This window comes from Chelonia mydas, chromosome 4, assembly GCF_015237465.2.
Source record: "Chelonia mydas isolate rCheMyd1 chromosome 4, rCheMyd1.pri.v2, whole genome shotgun sequence".
In the NCBI taxonomy this organism is placed as follows: domain Eukaryota; kingdom Metazoa; phylum Chordata; order Testudines; family Cheloniidae; genus Chelonia; species Chelonia mydas.
The window spans coordinates 122,293,837-122,319,427 of record NC_057852.1 but is presented as its reverse complement, the minus strand read 5'-3'; the positions used below and the strand labels follow the sequence as shown (position 1 = coordinate 122,319,427).

Genomic DNA, 25,591 nt, shown 5'->3' with positions numbered 1-25,591 from the left:
ATACATAGTCTGCAGACCTCCCAGGGTCTGCAGACCCGCCAGGGTCCGCAGACCTCAGGTTGAGAACCACTGCTATAATGGGCATCACTGGGCAAAGAAGTTATAATTGCTTACACCCCAGGGTGGGTAGTCAGCAGTAGGGATCAAACTTGGGACATCTGGAGCTTAATAAATGATCCTCTGCTGCCTGATCTAAAAGAGCCTATTCTCTTAGATGTGGCTGTACCAAGCTCAGATGTCTAGTTGGAGTAGCCACCACCAGATGGGCACAAAGTGCCACACCAAGTAGGCATAATAGCTTACATACTCTCCCTGGACAGGCAAGCATGTTATGCACTTTAGAGGCTTACCAGTTCAGTTCACTATAGAGGCCACCAGTTGTAATGCCAATGCCCCTGGGTGGGTCATTGGCAACAGGGATCAAAGCTGGGACCTCTGGATCTTAATACTTTAATCTTTGCCACCTAAGCTAATTCAACTATCTTCACCAAGGCTGTAGCAGGGTCATCAATCTTGTTGGCCTAGCCACACCGAGTAGACATGGCTTACACAGACAAACAGCATCTGTTACATACATGACCATAAATGTATACTTTTGACAGACAAAACAGAGATAAGACAAAAATGGTTCAGATGTGTGATCATGTGCATCACTGAAGGGAAAAAAATCAAGTTCACTGTATAGTTTAACCAGAATTCTAGTGGCTGACTAGATGTCTATAAATATAATAGAAAAAAAAAGAACAGACTACAATATTTCGACAGTGTGTGTCTTTTTTTTTGGAGCAGAATATTGAGAGGTAGGACTGCTGACCTTTATCCCTGATTGTGGTGACCCTGGACAACCACTCCTAATCACTCTGTCCCTTCGTTTACCTATCTGTAAAATGAGGATAATAAAATTGACTTGCCTGAGGGTTGTTGTGTAAGGATTAATAGCTGTGAGAATGCACTGTGAGATCATCAGATAAAAAAATGCTATACAAGGGCATAGTATTTTTACTAAGCATGTTACAGAGCATGCTTAGTAAATATATTCATGGTAGGATATGTAGGAAAATATCAAATGTAGGGTCTGGTCCTTTAACCAGTCAGCACACAAAACTTCCATTATAATAACTGCTATTGTACATCCATACCACTTGTATGTTTAAAAAAAAGCCTTTTTCATCTAAAGTTATGCTACCCTAAGACAAAAGCATGCTGCAAAGAGGAGTTGTACCCCGACTCCAGTTGATTATGGTCATAAAGTGGTGTGATTAAATGTTAGGGGTGCAGAAAGTTACATGGTAAGTGGGGATGCTCTGGTGTACCCATATTTCCCTTCTGTGGAGCTTTTTACCCCATATTCTTTGCAATTTCCATGGTTTTGTTTCCTTCTCTGCCACATAGATGAGAAAAGCATCTGGGTCATTTTGAGCAGCACCTACTCGATCTTACTGAATTTCACAAAAACCTTATTTGGTCCTGATTTAAGAAAGTGTAGTAGTTCCACTGAAGTAAATGGGGTTGCAACCTTTTAAGGCTATTAATTGAAATTCTGGATATGGTAGTGAAAGGTAACATGTCTGTTGATACAGAAAACTTTTTAATAGCTCAGGATTAGAAAATATAATCTCCTATTCTACTTTGCAAACAGAAGGATAAGAAGGCACCAGCTTGTGGTTTTTACTCCTAATTTTTAATACCATTCCACCTTATTGTGAATTTCGTTCTGTTTTATTTGACTGAAGCCAGCATCAAGAATAAACAATCTGATTATCATTTTTTAAAATAAAACCTGTTAAAATATAGTCAAACTCAACAAACTGCTGCTGTTAAGAAATTTATTCTTTTACATAGTACCTGTATCAGGGGGTCTGACAGTTAATTATGGAGCTTCAAATACCTTGGTTTTCATTTAACTATTTTCAATTTTTTTAATTTTTATTGGGCATGTGTGAAGCTCAGGATGTTCAGAGGGGGAGGGCCCCAACCAATTCCCATTACAGCAGATGGAAAGACTCCCTTTGACTTCAGTGGTAGTTGGATTGGAAGCCTCGGGTCAGTCTGAATAACCACATAGATACCTATCCCACGTGGCACCCTTATCTAAATCTTTAGAGCCTGAAAGAATTTTGGCATTCGGGGTGGAGCAAACTATACCCCATAAAAGGATATAGAAGTGAATATTCTCCTCTTGCACACGGGATGGTTCTGGGAGGTGTTTTCCCTGAAGCAGAATTCTTCCTAATGCTTTTTCTGTGGCAGTATGATTCTGCAGCACCACTCACTTCTAGGCTGTCCCTTAAAGACATGATGTAGCTTTATATAATTGCTTTATAAAATGTATATAATAATAAAACTGCTCAGAAACTGTCTTACTAGTTAGCAGTTGTGTTTTGATCAGATCTGTTAGCTATATGCCCATATTAAACATAATCACACACAAACTCATTTTCCTTTCAACAGGTTGAGATTAGTATTTAAACATGTTATGAAAATTATAATGAAATGCAGTAGTGCTGGAAGGTGAGGTACAGAAACTTTATAGTAGGAAGTATTCTAACAGCCTTTTAGAATCTTGATCAAGCATTCTTTTTTAACAGAAGTGTATGAGAATATGTTAAATACAAGATTTGGGAGGTTTTTTTAACATTTTATTTTCACTGTGAAAAAATTAAATTGGTGATAATTTTGGTTCGCATGGCTGGACCAAGATAATGACTTTACTCACTGAACATTATTATGTTTACCTGGCAATGTAAACAGGCATGGTGATGTACAGACAAACGTTCTCAGGACAGAGACTTCTTTTAAGTCTAGGGATCAGGTGGGAAAGGGAACAGAGTAAGGGGGTAGTGTGCAATCTTGTGAGTATTTTCCCTAAGACTGGATTTAAGACTAAAGTTCTGTCTTCAGTTACATCTGAATAGGAAAGTTCTGTGAGTTAAATTAATGCAGAAATTGGCCCATAAAGTATGCATGCTAGAGTTACTGTTTCTCTCCAATACAAGTTTTAGATATACTTCACCCAATAATCTGCTACTGAAATTAGTTGAAAATGTTATCCTAATGATCATTAAAGAGACGTTGTCAGAATAAAAGAGGCCTCATAATTTGTCACTTATTTATTTTATTGATGCTTATGTTGTCTGCTCATTCCTTCTGTTAGCCTTTCTGGTTGAGCAATTGGGATTTTGAATGCTTGACCTGAATGTTCCCATTTACAATACTGCAGTATGCGTGTCTCTGCAAGCCTATCAACATACATTATGCTGCAATTGAAGGAGCCATACAAATTTAATGATTTACTTTATTTATAGGACTTTGTATGGTGAAGATGGCTAGCCCTGGAAAATATATTGAAATAGTGGTCCAGCAGCTTAACAAATTTAATCCTGAAAATGAGAGCATAGAGCATCTCTTGGATGAGTCAGCTAAAGTTTTACAGGTACAGTAAGTGGATTTCACAGTTTTAATGGGAATTTTTTTAAATATAAAGATGTCCTTTCTCTAATGTGATATTTTGAATTTCACTACATTTTCTTACATGTTTTATAATGTTAACCTATAGCTAGGGTGACCAAATTTTCAAACCCCAAACCAGGGCAACTTTCTTATAGTGATCACCAGGAGTCAGGGAACTGGTGTGAGAGGCTTTGGATGAGACACAGTGGCCTGGAGGTTCAGTGGTGGCAGGTACTGGAAATAGGAAAGAGTGGGTGAAAAGGGGGATTGTTTGTGTGAGCAAGGATGGGAGTGAGGTTGATAACTGACAGTGTTTGTCATGGGGGACTAGAGGAAGAGAGAGGAATGAGAGGTCCAGGGTACTAGCACTCAGGAGATGTAGATTCAAGTCCATGATCCTCTACAGACTGTGTGTGACCTTGGGTAAGTCCCTTAGCCTCTGTCCTCAGTTCCCGATCTGTAAAAATGGGAATAAATAGCACTTCCCTAGCTTACAGGAGTGTTGAGAGGTGCTCAGATACTCCAGTAATGGGCACCATAACCTCCTTAGACAGATACGGTAGTTAGATGGGCAGGAGTAAGTGACATGGGATTGGTTAGTGATGAGGACATGCAGTTGATGGGTGCATATTACCATCATCCTATTTACTTTCATTCAACCTCCTTTTGCTGGTCCCTGGCTCCCATTCCAGTGCTGCTTCCCCTTTTCACTTCTACTGAAATCAAGCCCAGAAGCTGCCTCTATATTGGGCTCAGTGTGACACTTGCCAGGCAGCCTCCTGCTTTTCTTTTATTCTGCCTCAGATTGTCTATATGCTGCAGGCAGTGCCACAGAATCAAAGAGGGCCACAGAATCAAATAGGAAGCAAAGGGAGCTTAGAGATAGGGAGAGTGGTGTGTCTGACTTCAGTGAAAAGGAAAGAAGAGAGGTTGGAGAGAAGCTAGACAACCTTCTGGCCAATGTAGTTTAAACCAACTGGAACAATGCAAAAAGTTGTATTTATGGTCCAGAACCAGAATGTATGGTCACCCGAGCAATATCACAACAGTCCTTAACTGGTCAGTACTTCAACTGGGATCAGTACATGGGGCTGATTCTCCACAGCCTTGCACCTTATGTAGTCATTTCCATCTGTACAAAGCAGGTATCAAATGCTACCATTTTAACCTGATAGTCTTTTAAACCCTCTTTGTACAGGTGTAAATAGCTACAGAGTGCTAAGCAGTGGAAATCAGGCCCAGGGACTTCAGGCTAAGGTTCAAAGTTAACCCTGTTTGTGTTTTATTTAAATGGTAATGTTTTGTTTACCATCAACACTTTTTTTTAAAAAGGGTCTTGTTTCCTACTACTGTTTTCTTAGTTGTTTTACAGCGTCTGGAGCTGAAATCTCCATTACAATGCTCGGATGAGTTATTTCACCAAGACAACGTCATTTTAGCAGTCTTGGCGGTAGATATCATGGGCCACACAATGCTTTTATTTACACTTGGGCAGTCCCTTTTAAGTCACTGCAGTGGAGTTGTACCAGTGTAATAGAGCAGATTTTGGCATGAAAATTGTATAATGAACACTTTTTATTGCATTTATTTCACACCTGAAATATATTGACTCAGAATAATTTTGAGAGGAAATTTCATTTGAGTAATGTTGACTTTTCTCTTCATACAGCAAAGAATAAGTTGTTAAGTTTAAATTGTTCATTCACAATTTTGGCGGAAGGTTGGAAGAAAGGAGGGAAAGTGTTATATACAGAGGTGTTGACATCTCTGCACATTTATTGAACAGTTAGATTGTACTTCCCGCTCTAGAGTGGGAGGCACAAAGACAAAAGAAGCACCTGCCTCCATTATGGACAAATGAATCAAACTTCCTTACACATCCTTTTTAAAAAAGGAGGAACAGGGAGAACAGCTGAATCTAGGGATATGGCAAGTCACTCTGATACTTGCACTGTCTAAATCCTCCTTTTTCTTTACTCTTCTCCCCCGAGTATTTTTGCTGTCATTTTATCCCTGAAAATAAGATCCCTTTTTGTATAAAACTTTTTATAAAAGTCACTGTAGAAACCATGCCAGTTATTATTCATTCTTCAAGGAAAGCTTTGATTGTGATTTATTCTTTCCTCTTATTTTGCATAATGAGTTGTTATCTGGGGGAAAAAATAGACTTTAGCACCTTCGTATATGACTTCTCTCCTCTCTTTTGTCACCTGTCATTTGCATTTTATCAGTGTCACAAATTCTTGAAAGTCAGAATTAAAATATTTTCTGCTTTATTATCAGTTAAATCCAAAATTGGTGTTGTACAAGGACTTTCATTATAAATAGATTCTTCTTGTAAGTCAATACTTTACACTTCTGATAGCAAATTCTTTTTCTGCTTGATCTCCAGCAGTCCTTATTTAAACTGTGTTATTAATTTCCTAGCATCTATGGATATTTGTGTGGCTACAATATTCTTCAGTCATGGACGGAGTGGAGTTATTCTGGATTTATATTGGTGTGTCTAAGAGCAGAATTTGGCTCCATATTTATAAACTATAAAACACTATCAATCCAAATATCATCTGACTGGGTTAGTCATAATTGTGAGCTGCTATTTAAAATTTAATTTTATTATCTTGCAAGGTGCCCTGAGATGCAAAGAACGAAGGTAGCTCTAGCAGTGTACTTTTGATTAGATTTGATGCCATCTACAGTACATTCTGGGATAGGTCTCATTTACACAGTTTGCTTTGATAATGCATCAGCAGAGCCTTGCAGTCACATCTGGAAAACTCTCTCTTCGGAGTTATTTATTATTTGCATTACTGTGTCACCTAGGACCCCTAGTCATGGGCAGGACCCCATGGTGCTCGGGTCTGTATAAATAAACAAAAAGATGGACTCTGCCCCAAAGAGCTTGCAGTCTAAATATAAGACAAGAAACAGTAGATGGATACAGACAGACAAATGGGGACAGAAAATCATCCCCATGATACAGAGTGGTCACTGCACACCAGCAACCTAACAATTAAGTTTTTTGTACACATGACAGCAAATAAGAGTTTTAAGGAGAGATGTGAAGGAGAATAATGAGGTAACATTGTGGATGTTTGCAGAGAGTTCCTTCTCCCAAGCACAAGCGGCAGCATGGGAGAAAGCACAAAGATGCTTATGAGCAAATGTAACAAATGGAGAATGGAAGTTGGAATCATTGACCAAATGGACATGGGAGTCGACACATCAACAGTGCATAAGTAATAAGTAGGGTAGGGATAGGTCATGAAGGGCCTTGAAAGTAAGGATAAGTAGTTTGATGCAAGGGGGAGCCAGCTATACGCTTTGATTTAAATATTTCTAATTATTTTAAAAAATAAATAATACCAATAACCAAATTAAATTCTTTAGGTTTGAGCCTCCAGCGTAGTTACAGATACATTTAATTTAGTGGAGCACTGAGAATGAAACAAGTGATAACGTTTTTAATTCTATTTAAAATAAAATTAGTTAAAGGAAACAGGCATTACAAAATAACTATACGCTGCATTTTATATTCACATTCCAAAATGAAATGGTATATCCAGGGGTGATAAGTCCCTGGATGAGAAGAATGGATATATAATCCTTTCTCTAATGATACCCTGATGGTGCATGAGTGTGCTAATTTTAAATTAGCATACTACCCTTTGTATAATTATAACACTCCTTCATTAACATTAAGCTTGCCTTTTACCATATTTATATTTCCACTAACATTATAAAAATACCTTCTACTCCCTCATTGGCTATTTAATATTAAACCCCTGCATAAATGCCATTCCTATGACTATCAAGATAGAGAGATAGCATCCTTCCAAAACATTCACATTTCATCTAAAAATTTTGTTAAAACCATTTAGAACCAAAAATGTTTACAATATGACCAGGGGTTATGTCCCAATTTATCTCTGAGCTGTCACTTCATTCATCATTTACCAGGCCTCATTATTATCAAGGCTAAATTTAGGCCCCCAAACCCTATTTTCTACTTACATTTGAGCACATTTCTATTACAGTTCTATTTAACAAAAATCTTACTTTTATAGGCTACATTGTGAAGAGGGACAAAAAAAAAAGAGAATGAAATGGTCAAAGTGATAGGCTAGAAGAATGATCTTTTCAGCAATATCTAGGGTTGCCAGGCATCCAGTTTTTGACCGGAACGCCTGGTCAAAAACGGTCCCGGTGGCTCTGGTCAGCACAGCTGTCCGCGCCGCTACAAGTCCAGTTGGCCACAGCACTAGCAGGGCAGGCAGGTTACATGCCTGGCTCTCAGGAAGCAGCTGGCATGTCCCTCTGGCTCCTAGGCGGAGGGGCGATCAGGGGGGCTCCACGTGCTACCTCCATCCTCAGGCACCACCCCGAGCCCTGGCTTCACAGCTCCCATTGGCTGCTGGGAGCTGCGAGGGCGACACCTGTGGACGGGGGCAGCACGCAAAGCCTGCTGGCCACCTAGGAGCTGGAAGGACATGCCGGCCACTTCCTGGGAGCTGCCTGTGGTCAGCACCATATGGAACCCACACCACGAACCCCCTTCTGTGTCCCAGCCCCAGGTCAGAATCCCCTCCCGCACCCAAACTCCCTCCCAGAGCCTGCACCCCCTCCCACGCCCCTGCCCCAGCCCTGAGCCCCCTCCCACACTCTGAATCCCTCAGCCGCAGCCCAGAGCCCCCTCCTGCACCCCAAACACCTCATCCCTGGCCCTGCCCCAGAGCCCACACCCCCAGCTGGAGCCCTCAGCCCCTCCCTCACCCCAACCTCCTGCCCCAGCCCAGTGAAAATGAGCAAGTGAGCAAGGGTGGGGCAAACCGAGAAACGGAGGGAGGGGGGATGAAGTGAGCAAGGGGTGGGGCCTTAGAGAAGGGGTGGGGCCTCTGGGAAGGGGCAGGGCAAGGGTTTTCGGTTTTCTACAATTAGAAAGCTGGCAACCCTACTTTTATCCAGACCAGAGAAGTGGATGTTTCAGTAATCAAGACACAATAGGATGAGAATCTGGATCAGAGTTTTAGCTGTGTGAACTTAGAGATGTTTTTCAGAAACAATCAGCAAGATTTAGACGTAGGATGTGAGGAACTAAGGGAGGTGAGAGCCAAAGATGACACCATATAACAAGCCTGAGTGACTGGCAGGGTGGTGGTGGTTGTGACCACAGTGATCAAGAAAGTAGATAGCACGGAGGTGTTGGTCAGGGAAGATTATGAGTATTATTTTAGCCATGTTGAAATTGAGCTGACCATTAGGCATCCACAAAATGTCAGAAAGACAAGCCAAGGTTTTAGATTCTAATTCAGGATTCTTACTCACAAAGATGATGATTGTGAATATGCTCTGAAGAGAAGGTTGAGTTTGGTGTTCAGGGAGAGAGTCAGGGATCTACTTTGAGCAAGCCAGGTTGTATCCCCGCCCACCAATCCACAAGTAACATAGGGTCAGCCCTGGGGAGACCTCTTGCCGACTATATTTTTAAGTTAGATGGTAAGAAGGGATTGTGTAGTGAATTGAAGGAAAAGAAGAAGAGACGGGCAGACAAATACATGTTAAAAATGAAGGAGAGTAAAGTGGCAAGAAAAGAATGAGGAGTCAAATGCAAAGGGACACAATTGCAGTGAAGATGTGCCAGCCTTGTGGACACAATTTTTTATAAATAAGAGAAAACTCCTACTCCTTGTGTTATGATCATTCTAAATGAAATGTGGTTAAAGATTTCTATTTTTGGATAGCATGAGATAAACATTGTTTGACATGATTAGAAATCAGTGGTCAAAATTAGTCTATAATTAATTCAGCATCCTTAACTACACTAGATCTCTTTTGTGGAATACTTAACATCCTCATGCTGTGTATGTCATGTTCTAAAAGGATTTTTTCCATGCATTGGTACTGTAGAAGGGTGAACTCACTGCTAGAGCACCTCCTCCTGGCAGGGTGTAGTGTAGCAGCTGTCTCCTAGCTAACACCACCTACTGACAATTGCTGCAGTCCCACAGTGGTTCACCTCTTCTCATAGTTTGACCCTCCAAACAGGTCACGTTAACGGCTCTCTCCTTGTGGGGTACCAACATCTCAAACAAACAGTGTCCCATACAACATTGGTCATCTATACACCATCTGCCACCCTCCAGAGCTCCTCTTCCCTTCCACTCCTCTGTCAGAGAATGGCCCCAGGGATTCTGCCTGGAATCTTCTAACCTAACTCAAAACCAAAACACAATGAAAGCAACTTCTGCCCCCTCACTCAAGCTTAAACTTTAATCCATCCTGGGTCTTCCTTAGCTCTCCATTCCTCTGAAAAGGAGGAAGAGTTCCCTCAAGAGTTACCTCCCTGGAGTCTAGGCTTTACTCTGGATCCTCCACATCTGTCTTCCTCTCAAGGCCATCTGCCTGTCAATTGGCATTCTCTTAGCCCCACTGCAGGAGTCTCCTTCACCTCTGCTGCCCTCTTCCATCAGGGCCTCTCTAAGGGTGTAAAATCACTCCCGAAGCCCCTCTTCAATTAAACATCCTCCTGAGTTTCTTCTCTGGAGATCCAGGTCCTACCGTTTTGTCAGGGCTCACCACCAGAAGTTACTCCACCCTGGTAGCTGCTCTGGGTCTCTCCGGGTTCTACGCTGTACTGCTGAGGGGGAACTGGCAGAGTTTGTCCCTTTACATCCTCCCTTTTACTCTAGTCTTCCTCTCTTTATACAAACCACACATCTCCTTTCCGGCTGCGCTTCATCTTTTATTAAACCTGGCCCACCCACCAGGTACAACCAGGTGGATTAACTAGCATCTCCAGGCCACATTAACCCTTTCACCACCTATGTGGGATAGATATCCCATCACAGGTCCCTTTGAATTATCAGACTTAATCAACTCTTAAGAAGAAATCTACATTTTGATTTGTTATAATTAAATTAGTTGCAACCTAAAGACTTATTATATTTTAAATTAACTTAATTAAATTGGCTGGAATATTTTCAGTGAGAACAAAGGTTAAATAGTACAATATACATTTTGTAGTGACAGCAGACATGCTGTTAAGTTTTTAAACTTTGATCTTGGACATAGGGTATGTCTACACTATGAAATTAGGTCGATTTTATAGAAGTCGATTTTTAGAAACTGATTTTATACAGTCGATTGCATATGTCCACACTAAGCACATTAAGTCGGCGGAGTGCGTCCTCACTACCGTGGCTAGCATCGACTTACAGAGCAGTGCACTGTGGGTAGCTATTCCACAGTTCCCACAGTCTCCGCTGCCCATTGGACTTCTGGGTTAACTCCCAATGCTTGATGGGGCAAAAACATTGTCACGGGTGGTTTTGGGTACATGTCGTCAGGCCTCCCTTTCTCCCTCCCTCTGTGTAAGCAACGACAGACAATCGTTTCACATCTTTTTTCCTGGGTTACCCATGCAGACGCCATACCATAGCAAGCATGGAGCCCACTCAGCTCATCGTCACCGTACGTCTCCTGGGTGCTGCTGGCAGACGCGATACTGCATTGCTACACAGCAGCAGCACCTTGCCTTCGTGGCAGAAGGTGCAGTAGGACTGTTAGCCATCGTACGTCTCCTAGGTGCTCCTGGCAGACCTTGGTGAGGTCGATCAGGGGCAACTGGACAGACACGGCTATCCTCCTCTTAGAGCACCAAATGGGAGCCAGAGACTCCAGGTCATTCTCTTCTTTAAGTTTTGTCTCATGGAGATTCAGTCCTGCCTGGAATATCCTGGAGGCTTCTGCCTCAGGCTGGTCTCCCAGCTGGCAGCACCGTGCGGTTGCACCTACCCCAGCCTACCCCTTGCTCCCATAGCTCATGAAGCCTGGACTGTACTAAGGAGCAGTTCAACTATAGGCTGAGCAAGTGCAGAATGGTGGTAGAATGTGCCTTTGGATGTTTAAAAGCTTGCTGGCACTGTTTGCTGACTAGGTCAGACCTCAGCGCAACCAGCATTCCCATTGTTATTGCTGCTTGCTGTGTGCTCCATAATATCTTTGAGAGTAAGGGGGAGACGTTTATGGTGGAGTGGGAGGTTGAGTCAAATCATCTGGCGTCCGATTTTTGAGCAGCCAGACACCAGGGTGATTAGAAGAGCACAGCAAGGTGCGCTGCGCATCAGAGAGGCTTTGAAAACCAGTTTCATGACTGGCCAGGCTTCAGTGTGACACTTGTGTGTGTTTCTCCTTGATGCAAACCCGCCCCCTTCGTTGATTTTAATTTCCTGTAAGCCAACCATGCTCCCCCCTTTGAAATAAAGTAACTATTGTTTTGAAACCATGCATTCTTTCTTTATTAATTAAAAAAAAGACAATGGACAAGGTAGTGCGGGTGGGGTGGGGGAGGAGGGAAGGACAAGGCCACATTGCTTATTGTAGCCACACTAAAAGTCAAACTGTTTGAATGACAGCCTTCTGTTGCTTGGGCCATCCTCTGGAGTGGAGTGGCTAGGTGCCTGGAGCCTCCCCCCCACATTCTTGGGCATCTGGGTGAGGAGGCTATGGAACATGGGGAGGAGGGTAGGTGGTTACACAGTGGATGCTGCGGGGGTCTGTGCTCTTGTTGGCTTTCCTGCAGCTCCAACAGATGCTTCATCATGTCCTGTTGGGGGAGCAAATGGACATGATGAAGCATCTGTTGGGGGAGCAAACGATGCTTCATCATGTCCATTTGCTCCCCCATTAGCATCAGCATCATGTCCTGCCTCCACTCTTCGTGCTCACTTAATTCTTTCCTGGCCTCTGCCACTGCATCCCTCCATGCATTAGGCTGTGCCCTATCGGGAGGACTGCATGATCTCGGAAAACATGTCATCGCGAGTGCTTTTTTTTCACCTTCTAATCTGCGATAACCTCAGGGACGGAGATGATAGGGGGAGCTTAGAAACATTCTACGCTCTACAATTCTGTGGGGACTGCATGGTCACCTGTGCTGCTGCATTCGCCATGCTGACCAAACAGGAAATGAAATTCAAAAGTTCCCGGGGCTTTTCCTGTGTACCTGGCTAGTGCATCGGAGTTCAAAGTGCTGTCCAGAGCGGTCACAATGGAGCACTCTGGGGTAGCTCCTGGAGGCCAATACCATCGATTTGCGTCCGCACTACCCCAAAATTCGACCCAGCAAGGTCAATTTTAGCACTACTCCCCTCATCGGGGAGGAGTACAGAAGTCTATTTTAAGAGCCCTTTAGGTCGACGGAACGGGGTTCGTTGTGTGGACGCATTCATTTTAAAATCAACCTAAAGTGGCTAAATTCGACCTAACCCCGTAGTGTAGACCAGGCATCAGACTGTGGGCATCAAAGTTCATAAAACCAGATGCTAACTGCAAGCAAAGGCTTGTGTTTATATGTGTGACCTGTTTGGCATCAAAGTGCTATTCAGTCTGAATAGCCCAGTTAACACTTCAAACTGGATTTTTTAAAATATATCTCGATTCTTTTAGTTAATAAGTATAAAGCAGTTTAATATCTTGTACTCACCTTGAAGGCCATATCCCTGCTGACATTTTGTACTATTCTCCTGTCAATGCTAACACTCTTCCTAATATGCCTTCTTAAACAATCCTTTGATATCCTTCTCACTCTCATCTTTATGGCTTCTTCATACCACACTTTGCCCATGTGTCCTAACTAACCTCCCTCTCTTCATTCAAACACTTATTCCGTAAAGTCTAGCAAAGACAATCTGCCAAAAATAATTCTGTCTTATCCAGAGTGTTTTTAGGAAAAGTCATATTCTGATTATTATGAATACGGCTAAAGTCATGGAAACATAATAACAATGTGAAGTGGCACAGGTACTGTTGTGGACCCAAAATAGTCCTCATTTTCCTGTTGAAACTATTAGAACCATTAGCTTTTGCTATGGTAACAGATGACATATTAATATAGAACTCAATCTGGCAAACCCTCATGCAGTTACCCATGTGAATAGTACCTTTACCATAATAACAGGTTTCAGAGTAGCAGCCGTGTTAGTCTGTATTCGCGAAAAGAACAGGAGTATTTGTGGCACCTTAGAGACTTGATAGAGATCTTGTAGGTGTTTGTCTCTGTCTGAGGGATTGGAGCAAATGCAGTTGGATCTTAGAGCTTGGCTATAGACAATGGATCATGTGGTGTGTCCTGGATGGAAGCTGGAGGCATGTAGGTAAGTATAGCGGTTAGTAGATTTCCGAAATAGGGTGGTGATTATGTGACCATCGCTTATTAGTACAGTAGCGTCCAGGAAATGGACCACTAAGGCTGACTTAGAACAACTCTTCCTTAGCGCTCGTCCCCTAACACACCTACTCTACTTGCGCTACATTGATGACATCTTCATCATCTGGACCCATGGAAAAGAAGCCCTTGAGGAATTCCACCATGATTTCAACAATTTCCATCGCACCATCAAGCTCAGCCTAGACCAATCCACACAAGCGGTCCATTTATCCAACGAGAAACTGCTGAGCTTGAATAAATATGCAAACTAGATACCATTAACTTGGGTTTGAATAGAGACTGGGAGTGACTGGGTCATTATACATATTGAATCTATTTCCCTAAAGTTAAGTATCCTCACAGCTTCTTGTCAACTGTCTAAATGTGCCATCTTGATTATCACTACAAAAGTTTTTCCTCCTGCTGATAATAGCTCAACTTAACTAATTAGCCTCTCACAGTTTGTATGGCAACTTCCAACTTATCTGTATGTATTGTGACAAAGTTCCTGCTCTACCTTGGTGGGTCTTGCGCTTATTGGCGGATTTGCTCGCCTTGGAGCTTCACGGCAGCCCTCAGCTTGGCCGTTTTTCTGAACCCACAGTCCAGGTCGATTCCTCCTGTGTCTGACCAGGTGTTGGGAGGATTTGGGGGGAACCCGGGCCCACCCTCTACTCTGGGTTCCAGTCCAGGGCCCTGTGGAATGCAGCTGTCTAGAGTGCCTCCTGGAACAGCTGGGCGACAGCTACAACTCCCTGGGCTACTTCCCCACAGCCTCCTCCCAACACCTTCTTTATCCTCACCGTAGGACCTTTCTCCTGATGTCTGATAATGCTTGTACACCTCAGTCCTCCAACAGTCCACGTTCTCACTCTCAGCTTCTAGTGCCTCCTGCTCCCAGCTTCTCACACGCACACCACAAACTGAAGTGAACTCCTTTTTAAAACCCAGGTGCCCTGATTAGCCTGCCTTAATTGATTCTAGCAGCTTCTTGATTGGCTGCAGGTGTTCTAATCAGCCTGTCTTAATTGTCTCCAGAAGGTTCCTAATTGTTCTGGAACCTTCCCTGTTGGAGGACGGGACCGTTTCCTAGCTTGCTCCTCAGCTATCTGCTTTCTATTCTTTCCTAAAGCCCCCTGGCCTGGATTTTTCTTACTTTTGGACCTTGCCTTAGTTTACCCCCGAACGGGCCGGATGCTTTTTGTGTTTTTTTTTTTGTTTTGGTTTGATTTTCTGCCGCTTTTTGCTTGTGTCTGAGTGCTGACAGGCTGCCATCTTGCAGCCAGCACCACTCGCCCCCCTCGCCTGCTTTCGGGCGCAGCTATTTGTTTTAGCTGAGACCGCCGGAGGAGGGGAGGAAGATTGCTGATTTTGCTATCCGGAGGGGAGAGTGGAAGCCCCCAGACCTAGCCGTCTTGTTTTTTGCCTGGATTTTTTCCTTATCATTACAACATTCCTAGCTGCCGAGAGCCTTGGGACAGAGCCAACAGCTGCAGCAGACGCCAGAGGCCGGAGAACTCGCCCGGGCAGCTATGAATCATCGTGGAGAGAGGCCGTAAGACTGAGGGATTTCTTTTGAATTATACCCTCGGAGGGGGGGGAGTTGACTGCGTTTCAGCTGCGTCGGTGGCGGCACAGGGGTGTAGCAGGGAGCTACCCCCAGATCCATCGGTGCCCCCAACCCCCCCCACCACTACTACAACTATCACGGCCCCCGCCGCTTCGTCCCTGCTGGCAATCTGCCATCTGCCTTCGGATCCAGCTGTTTGCTTTGGACTTTGCCTTTCGGACCGGGCATAACAACCAACCAAACGAGACTCTTTGGACAATTGTGGTGGGTCGTCCTCCCTCCACCCCTCCCCCCCGGATTGTTTATCCCATAGCCTACCCCTACTACCGGACCCCGGTTTTTGCCCCCCCCCCCCCCTCCTTCCAGTGTCTCCCTGTCTCTCCCTGCTTACAATGGCAGAGCAGGAGGGACGCAAGGCCCCTCCAACGAAATTGGTTGTCCCTCCCCCATCTACCCCCCTGCCCACCCCTCAAGATCTCCCCACCGCCTCCATTGTTAGAACCCCTGCCACCGCCCCTGCTGGGGCATCGGCAGTGGGAGGCACCGGGGCAATTACTACTGCTACTCTGGTTCTTGCCCCATTAGATTCTAGGAACCCCCCCCCAGTTAGACGGAAAAATCGAAGCGGGCCAAAAGGGAAGGGCCCCGCTAATGCCGCTGGGCCCTCCATGGCAGAGGCCGCCCCCACCACTGTGGCCTCGTCATCGGTCGTGGCACCCCTCCCAGCTGTTCCCTCCACCAGCTCTGCGACCGTCCCTCCCCCGGCCCCCAGGACGTATGCCCGGGTGGCGACAGGCCCCCCCTCACCTGCCGCCTCCTCATCTCGCCCACCCACTGCCTCCGCTGCCACCACTAGCAACCGGGGCCCTCTTCCCGCCCTGACCAGGAAGCACGGTGTCCGTTGCCTCCTAGTGCCCGCCTCGCCCCACGTGGAGGCATACGTGCAGGCGTTGGCGAAAGTGGTAGGACCCATGGCCATTGTGGCGGCCTCCAAGATGTATGGGAAGGTCGTTTTCTTTCTGGCTTCGGAGACTGCCGCCCAGGAGGCGGTGGAGAAGGGCCTAGTGGTGGGGGGGGTGTTTCTCCCCCTAGAACCGCTAGAAGATCTGGGCGTTCGCTTCGTCCTCACCTCCGTTCCTCCCTTTTTACCTAACGTTGCCCTGTTACCTGCTCTTTCTGCCCTGGGGAAGCTTGTCTCTGCTATTAGCCCTCTCCCGTTAGGCTGCAAGGACCCCGCCCTCCGTCACGTCCTTTCGTTCCGCCGGCAAGTGCAGATTTCACTGCCGGCGGGGGTGCGTGACGGAGAGGCGCTCGAGGGGTCCTTCCTAGTTCCCTACCAGGGAGCCCGCTATCGGGTCTTTTACTCCACCGGAGAGGCCCGGTGCTACCTCTGCCGCTCGGCCGGGCATGTCCGCAGAGACTGCCCTTTGGCCCGGAGGGGAGGGGCACCCGAGCCCCCCGAGACCCGGCAGGATATCGGCCCCGTTGTTGCCGACACCCCTGGCTGCCCAGCACCTGAAACCAACCCTCCTCCTACTCAATCCATCGCTGCTCCCGCCCGGGCCCCGGAGACTTCTTCCCTACTACGCCCGGGCGAGCAAGGGAGTCCCACCCTTGCCATTTCCATTTCAGCAGAACCTATGGAGGAGGGTGCGTCAAAGATATTATCAGGCATAGGAGAGGGCCCACCCCAAGGAGAACCCCCCCCTCCTTATGCTGCCTCACCGTTGCCCCCCGAACCCCTGAATTATCGCCTCCGCCCCCCGACACGACCCCTGCTAACCAGCCCCCTGACGACGCTATGGAGGGCTGGAACCTAGTCCAGGGGAAACGGAGCAAGCGGAGGGCTCGAGCTCCGCTGCATTCATCTGACGCGGAAGCCCCCCGGAAGACCAGGAAGGGAGGTACCGGCCTTGAGCCTCCCGCCTCGGCCACGAGTGAGATCCATTCGCTGGTGTCGGGAGGTGAAGATAGACCAGCACTGGAGGGTGGAATCCCCCCTCCGCGGGGGACCCTCCCCTCCGAAGCCCCGGAGGAAGCCCCTTCTAACCGGATACCACCTGAACTCCCTACGAACCCCGACGTGACCGTTGAGGCGAGCCCTAGCGGAGAGGCCCCTGGGGTGGTGGGAGTTGGCCTCTCCTCTGTGTATGCAGAGATTGAAGCCCTAGATTTGACCCCGGTCACCCAGGGAGGGGATGATTTACTGCCGGCCGGCCTCGATTTGGGCAATCTCACCCCAGGCCCCCTTTCCCCATGTTCTTTCCCCCTGACTGCCTTTCCGGGTGAGCACCCCACGGAAAGTGGTTTACCACCTGATGCCATGGCTGCCACGACCACCCCGGAGCCAGTACCCAGCATTCCTCGGAGCCCCCTCCCTTGCCCCTTAACCCCCGACCCTGCTCGGGAGGCACCTTCTTTCCGCTGCTCGCCTCCTGAAGCCCAGGGCCTTACCTCTGCCCCTGGCCCCACCCCTATTCCGGTTCAGTTTCCCTCCTCCTGCAAGGCTACCGCCGCCCCTGGGGTTATTTCTTTTCCGCCCTTTGCAGATTCCCCCCAGGGAGCAGTCTTTACGTTTTCTAGTTGCGACTCCTCAGGAGTTGCACCTTTCCCCCTGCCATCCCCGTCCACCCCAAGGCATGAGATGGAGTTAATAACCCCAGCCTGTCAGACACCCCGTCGGCGGTCCGCACCCTGCCTACCCGCCTTAGCGGACCACGAGGCTGTATCAAGAGCCCCACCAGGGACTGCTCTGGGAATTGTAACCCCACCCCCCCATGAGCTGCAGCATGCACTACGGGAGTTCTTAGAACGATGCCGTGGTGCCCGCGGTAGGGCACAGCTGGCTCTCCAGCAATGGGGGGACTTTGATCGACTCCTTCGGGCCGCGAGAGCCCTTATGAGGGAGGGCAGAGGGCAAGGGAAGGGCGGTGCCGCGGCCTACGAGCGGGCCCGCAGCTTCCGGAGAGATTTACTTACTTACGGGATGGGACACGGGTTGCTACGCGACCCGCCGGGGGCCTTGAGCACCCCCACCAATGAGAACTCCCCACCCCCCCAGCCCTCCGCATGACACCTCTCCTTATTGTAACCCTGAACACCAGGGGCTGTAGGATGGCTCTCCGCAGGTCCCAGGTGCTCTCCTACCTTCGGGAGGGGGGGTACTCTGTGGTTTTCCTGCAGGAGACCCACACGGACCCAACCGCCGAGGATAGGTGGCGGCTGGAGTGGGGGGACGGGGTATACTTCAGCCACTGCACGACTTGGCAAGCTGGAGTGGCGACCCTGTTCTCCCCCACCCTGCGGCCCGAGGTGCTAGGGGTCACTGAGGCCGTGCCGGGCCACTTGTTGCACCTCCGAGTTCGTCTGGAGGGGCTCGTGGTCAATCTTGTTAATATCTATGCCCCGCAAGTGAGTTCACAGCGGCCACAATTCTACCAGCAGGTGTCCGAATTTCTCGACACCCTAGATTCACACGAGTGCCTGATCCTGGGAGGGGACTTTAACACCACCCTCGAGGAACGGGACCGCTCGGGGGCCGAGCCGAGCCCGGCCGCCGCGACCATTCTCCGAGACATAGTCGATTATCACTCCCTAGTGGACGTCTGGCGTGACCATCACCCAGATGATACTTCCACGTTTACCTTTGTTCGGGTGGAGGCCCATCGGTCACACCGCTCTCGGTTAGACCGTATTTACCTATCCCGTCTCCATCTTTCACAGGCCCACTCCTCCACCATTCGGCCGGCCCCTTTTTCCGACCATCATTTGGTTACCGTCACGGTCTCCCTCCGTGCAGAGGGACCGGGGCCGGCTTACTGGCATTTTAACAACAGCCTGTTGGAGGACGAGAGCTTTGTGATGTCCTTCCGGGAGTTTTGGCTGGCCTGGCGGGAGCAGTGGCGTGCCTTTCCCTCGGTGCGGCGCTGGTGGGATTTAGGGAAGGTCCGCGCCAAGCTCTTCTGCCGCAACTACACTCGGGGCACCAGCCGACGGAGAAATGCGGCGATAGAGCAGTTGGAACGGGAGGTCTTAGAGCTGGAGAGGCGCCTGGCCGCCAGCCCCGGGGACCCGTCCCTCTGCGGAGCGTGCCGGGAGAAGCGGGAGGAACTTCGAGCCCTCGAGGACCACCGGGCCCGGGGTGCCTTTGTCCGGTCCCGCATCCGCCTCCTTCGGGAGATGGATCGCGGCTCCCGCTTCTTCTACGCCCTGGAGAAAACGAGGGGGGCCAAAAAACACGTCACTTGCCTTCTAGCGGAAGACGGCACCCCCCTCACGGATCCGGAGGAGATGTGTGGGAGGGCCCGTGACTTCTACGCAAACCTTTTCTCCCCGGATCCGACCGATCCTGGCGCTAGCGGGGTGCTCTGGGAGGAACTCCCCACGGTCAGCGTGGGCGACCGAGACCGGCTAGAGCTGCCTCTCACCCTGGCCGAGTTCTCGGAAGCCCTCCGTCGCATGCCCACCAATAAATCTCCGGGCATGGACGGGCTGACCGTGGAGTTTTACCGTGCGTTCTGGGACATCCTTGGCCCAGACCTAGTCACTGTCTGGGCTGAGTCCCTGCAGAGCGGGGTCCTCCCTCTCTCGTGCAGACGAGCGGTGCTCGCCTTGCTGCCGAAGAAGGGGGACCTCCGCGACTTACGAAACTGGCGTCCCCTCTCACTCCTTAGCACGGATTACAAAATCGTAGCGAAAGCAATCTCGCTGCGGCTAGGGTCCGTGATGGCGGACGTGATTCACCCAGACCAGACCTATACTGTCCCGGGTCGCAGCATTTTTGACAACCTCTTTCTAGTCCGAGACCTTTTGGAACTCGGGCGGAGAGACGGTCTGTCGTTCGCCCTCCTGTCTCTCGATCAGGAGAAGGCTTTCGATAGAGTAGATCATGGGTACCTCCTGAGCACCCTGCGGGCGTTTGGATTCGGACCTCAGTTTGTGAGTTTTCTCCGGGTGCTGTACGCCTCCGCGGAGTGTTTGGTTAGGCTCAACTGGACCCTGACCGAACCGGTCAGCTTCGGGCGAGGGGTGCGGCAGGGGTGCCCCCTCTCAGGCCAGCTGTACGCTCTGGCGATCGAGCCTTTCCTCTGTCTCCTCCGCAGGAGGTTGACGGGGTTGGTGCTGCGGGAGCCGGAGCTGCGGCTGGTCCTGTCGGCGTACGCCGATGACGTCCTCCTCGTGGTCCAGGACCCGGGCGACTTGGCGCGAGTGGAGGCATGCCAAGCCATCTATTCAGCAGCCTCCTCCGCCCGAGTCAACTGGGTCAAGAGCTCTGGCTTGGCGGTGGGGGGCTGGCGGCAGGTAAGCTCCCTCCCACCCGCGCTTCAGACCATCCGGTGGAGTGCCGGCCCTCTGCTCTATCTCGGCGTTTACCTTTCTGCCACGCATCCTTCTCCGCCGGAGAACTGGCAAAATTTGGAAGGCGGCGTGATTGAGCGGATCAGGAAATGGACGAGGCTACTCCGATGTCTCTCCCTTCGAGGGAGAGCACTGGTGCTTAACCAACTAGTCCTGTCCACGCTCTGGTACCGGCTCAACACCCTAGCCCCGGCCCCGGGTTTCCTGTCCCACCTCCGGAGATTGATTCTGGAGTTCTTTTGGTCAGGATTGCACTGGGCCCCTGTCGGAGTTCTTCATTTGCCCCTGAAGGAAGGAGGGCAGGGCCTGAAGTGTCTGTACACTCAGGTCCGTGTTTTCCGCCTCCAGGCCCTGCAGAGGCTCCTTTATAGTGCAGGTAGTTCGACGTGGAGCATATTGGCGCATGCCTTCCTACGCCGCTTCCATGGGCTCCGATATGACCGGCAGCTCTTTTATCTTTGTCCGAGAGGTTTTCCGCGAGACCTCTCCGGGCTGCCGGATTTCTACCAGGACCTCCTCCGGACCTGGAAACTGTTTTCAACGACCAGGTCCGTGGCGGCCATCGTGGGGGCAGATCTCCTCACGGAGCCCCTGCTACACAACCCCCAACTTCGTGTGCAGGCGGCGGAGTCCCGCACGGTGTGCCAGAGGTTGGTCCTGGCGGGAGTTACGAGGGTCGGGGACCTCCTGGACTACGACCGGGGAGACTGGCTGGATCCCCCGACGCTCGCTCGACGCATGGGGCTCTCCAGCCTTCGCACCCCCCGGCGCGTGCTTCAGGAGGTGAAGGCCGCTTTGACCCCCGCCGCTCGGGCTTATGTTAGCCGAGCCTTGCGCGAGGGCGCACCCCGCCCATCCTCTACCCCAGGCCCGCCGGACCTTTCCATCGGGCCCCTACCCTGCCGATCCCAACACACCCCTCATCCTTTCACTGCAAGCCGGCTGCATGAACTGCAACCGGTCGGTTTTCAAGTTGCACCACGGCAATATTTATATACACTCACGCTTCATACCCTTCACGCCCGCACCCTGGTGTCCCGCCCCGATACAAAGTGGCGAGATCTCCTACCACCTTTGGAGGGTGAGCGACCTCGATGGGCCAGCCTGTACTCCACCCTGGTCCCGAGGCCCGTCGGGGACATCAGTTGGCGGCTCCTTCACGGAGCTGTGAGCACGGGCGTGTTTTTGACACGGTTTACTTCCATCCCGGATACTTGTCCTTTCTGTAGTGTGAGGGAAACCCTGGCGCATGTCTATTTAGAGTGTGCCAGATTGCAGCCCCTTTTTCGGCTCCTCACAAATCTTCTATTGCGCTTTTGGCTTCATTTTTCTCCCCACCTCTTCATCTATGCACTCCCCATCCGTGGCCCCACCAAGTCGCGGGATCTCCTGGTTAACCTCCTCCTAGCCTTGGCTAAAACAGCCATTTATAAGACCAGAGAGCGGAGGTTGGCTCATGAGGCGTCCTGCGATTGTAGGGCCGTTTTCCGATCCTCAGTACATTCACGCATCCGGGCGGAGTTCCTCTGGGCGGCGTCCACCGACTCCCTTGACACCTTCGAGGAGCGGTGGGCGCTGTCCGGGGTTCTCTGCTCGGTGACCCCGTCCGGTTCCCTCCGCCTGACCCTCTGATTGAGGGACAGAGCGAGAGACGCCAGCCACAGCCGTTAGCTGCTGTGAATACCATCATTATTGTCATCTAGGAGGGGTCTCATAATACATGGGTGTACCCCCCTCCCTCCCAACCACCCACCCCACAGCCGTGCCCATCTTGTCGGGCACTCTCAGGAGAGGGAGGGTCGGTGACCCTGGGCGCGGCACTAGGTAACTCGAGGGGGTGGAAGACCACGAGTGTCGAGGAAGCCCCCCCGCTCTAGGCCACCAGGTAACTCAGGAGGGTGGAAGACCACGAGTGTCGAGGAAGCCCCCCCGCTCTGGGCCTGGGCTAACCTGAACACCTCTCCCTCCTGAAAGCTGTTGTGTTATACCTTCTGATTGCGTTGTTTTGTTGCTAAGTTTTTCTTTATCTTTTTGTAATTTCTGTAACTGATACAAATAAACTTCTTTTCTGTTTCAAAAAAAAAAAAAAAAAAAAAAACCTTCCCTGTTGGAGGACGGGACCGTTTCCTAGCTCGCTCCTTAACTATCTGCTTTCTATTCTTTCCTAAAGCCCCCTGGCCTGGATTTTTCTTACTTTTGGACCTTGCCTTAGTTTACCCCCGAACGGGCCGGATGCTTTTTGTGTTTTTTTTTTTGTTTTGGTTTGATTTTCTGCCGCTTTTTGCTTGTGTCTGAGTGCTGACAGGCTGCCATCTTGCAGCCAGCACCACTCGCCCCCCTTGCCTGCTTTCGGGCGCAGCTATTTGTTTTAGCTGAGACCCCCGGAAGAGGGGGGAAAGATTGCTGATTTTGCTATCTGGAGGGGAGAGTGGAAGCCCCCAGACCCAGCCGCTTTGCTGGCAGCTCGGACTATCTCTACAACATTCTTCGCATGCCGGAAGCCTTGGAACACAGCCAACATGGCCGGAGAAGAAGGATTTCAGAAGACAGGAGAAATAATTTACGAAGCTATCAATCACCGTGAAGGGGGCCGTACGACTGACTAATTTTTCGAATTCTACTCTCGTGGGGGGGAGTTTGACTGTGTTTAATCGCGCTTGTGGCGGCACAGGGGGTGTGGCAACAAGCTGCCCCCTGATCCATCGGTGCCCCCTCCCCCCCCCCCACCACTACTACAACTGTCACGGCCCCCGCTGCTTCGTCCCTGCTGGCAATCTGCCATCTGCCTTCGGATCCAGCTGTTTGCTTTGGACTTTGCCTTTCGGACCGGACATAACAGCTGACCAAACGAGACTCTTTGGACAAACGTGCGTGGGTTTATACCCCCCCCCTTTCGGATTGCTTATTTTACAGCCTGCCCCTATTATTGAATTCCCCCCCCCCCTCCTTGTCCACCCCATTTGGTATTTTTCCTCTTTTTCCCCGCCTGTAGTCTAGTAGGGAGGAGTGGTTAAATCGCCTCCCCCTTTTCCCCCCCTTCTCCTTCCGGTTGTCTCCCCGTCTCTCCCTGCTCACGATGGCAGGGAATGGGAGGGGCGAAGCCCCTTTGGCAAATTTAGTTGTTTCTCCCCCACCCCCCCCGCTGCCCAACCCCCAACCTCCCCACCCCCCCCCCCCACGATTGTTAAAATACTTGCCACCGCCCCCGCTGGGGCACCGGCAGCAGGAAGTACCGGAGTGCTTGCTGCTGCTGCTATGCCCCCTGCCCCCTCAGGTTCTAAGCACCCCCTGCCAGCTGGCCGCAAAAACCAGGGCGGGCCGAAAGGAAAGGGCCCCGCTAAAACATCTAGGCCTTCCATGGCAGGGGCTGCCCCCACAGCCGTAGCCTCGTCATCGATCGCGACGCCCCTCCCCGCGGTTCCCTCCACCAGCTCTGCGAGTGCCCCTCCCCCGGGCCCCAGGACATATGCCCGGGCGGTGGCAGGTTCCCCCTCGCCTGCCGCCTCGTCATCTCGCCCACCCACTGCCTCCGTTACCATCACCAGCAGCCGGGGCCCTTTTTCCGCCTTGACCAGGAGGCACGGTGTCCGTTGCCTCCTGGTGCCCACCTCACCCCACGTGGAGACATACGTGCAGGCGTTGGCGACGGTGGTAGGACCCACGGCTATTGTGGCGGCCTCCAAGATGTATGGGAAGGTCGTTTTTTTCTTAGCTACGGAGACTGCCGCCCAAGAGGCGGTGGAGAGGGGCCTGGTGGTGGGGGGGGTGTTCGTCCCCCTAGAGCCGCTAGAAGACCTGGGCGTTCGCCTCATCCTCACCTCCGTTCCTCCCTTTTTACCCAATGCTGCCCTGTTACCCGCTCTCTCCGCCCTAGGAAAACTTACCTCTGTCATCAGCTTTCTCCCATTGGGCTGCAAGGACCCCACCCTCCGTCACGTCCTTTCTTTCCGCCGGCAAGTGCAGCTTCTACCGCCGGCGGGGGTGCGTGACGGGGAGGCGCTCGAGGGGTCCTTCCTAGTCCCCTACCAGGGAGCCCGCTATCGGGTCTTCTACTCCACCGGAGAGGCCCGGTGTTACCTCTGCCGCTCGGCCGGGCATGTCCGCAGAGACTGCCCTTTGGCCCGGAGGGGAGGAGCACCCGAGACCCCCGAGACCCGGCTGGATATCGGCCCCGTTGTTGCCGACGCCCCTGGCTGCCCAGCACCTGAAACCAACCCTCCTCCTACTCAATCCATCGCTGCTCCCGCCCGGGCCCAGGAGACTTCTTCCTTACTATGCCCAGGCGAGCAAGGGAATCCCACCCTTGCTATTACCACTTCAGCAGACCCTATGGAGGGGGGTGCGACAAAGATATTATCGGGCATAGGAGAGGGCCCACCCCAAGGAGAACCCCCTCCCCCTCCTCATGCTGCCTCACCGCTACCCCCCCGAACCCCTGAACCATCGCCTCCGCCCCCCGACACGACCCCTGCTAACCAGCCCCCAGATGACGCTATGGAGGGCTGGAACCTAGTCCAGGGGAAACGGAGCAAGCGGAAGGCTCGAGCTCCGCTGCATCCATCCGACGCGGAAGCCCCCCGGAAGACCAGGAAGGGAGGCACTGACATCGAGCCCTCCGCTACGACCACGAGTGAGGTCCATCCTCTGGTGTCGGGAGGGGAAGACAGACTGGCTTTGGAGGGCAAAACTCCCCCTCTACGGGAGACCCTCCCCTCCGAGACCCCTGAAGACGCCCCTTCTGCCCGGATACTATCCGAACCCCCCACGAATCCCGAGGCGACCGCTGAGGCGGGCCCTAGAGGAGAGGCCCCTGGGGTAGCAGGCGTTGGCCTCTCCTCCGTGTACGCGGAGATTGAGGCCCAAGATTTGACCCCGGTCACCCAAGGAGAGGATGATCTACTCCCGGCTGGCCTCGGGCTGGGCAACCTCACCCCAGCCCCTCTTTCCCCATGCTCCCTCCCCCTGATTGCCTTCCCGGGCGAGCACCCTGCAGAAGGTGGTCCACC

At 50.5% G+C, this 25,591-nt stretch overlaps 1 protein-coding gene and 1 long non-coding RNA gene across 3 annotated transcripts in view; one reads left to right on the top strand and one right to left on the bottom strand.

Moving 5' to 3' along the window:
- The window catches only part of CFAP99 (cilia and flagella associated protein 99), a 118,643-nt gene that overhangs the window by 1,281 nt on the left and 91,771 nt on the right, over positions 1-25,591 (top strand). For both annotated transcript variants that reach the window (XM_037898211.2, XM_037898212.2), the window contains exon 2: positions 3,306-3,433. In XM_037898211.2, coding sequence (XP_037754139.1) covers positions 3,314-3,433 — 120 coding nt within the window. In that variant the 5' untranslated portion in view covers positions 3,306-3,313. The remainder of the gene's footprint in view (positions 1-3,305; positions 3,434-25,591) is intronic.
- LOC122465405 lies at positions 12,155-21,580 on the bottom strand. Its single transcript, XR_006290220.1, has 3 exons — positions 21,568-21,580; positions 14,575-14,580; positions 12,155-12,359 (listed from the first exon to the last, which is right to left on the bottom strand). It is a non-coding gene; the product is annotated as an uncharacterized LOC122465405 (long non-coding RNA).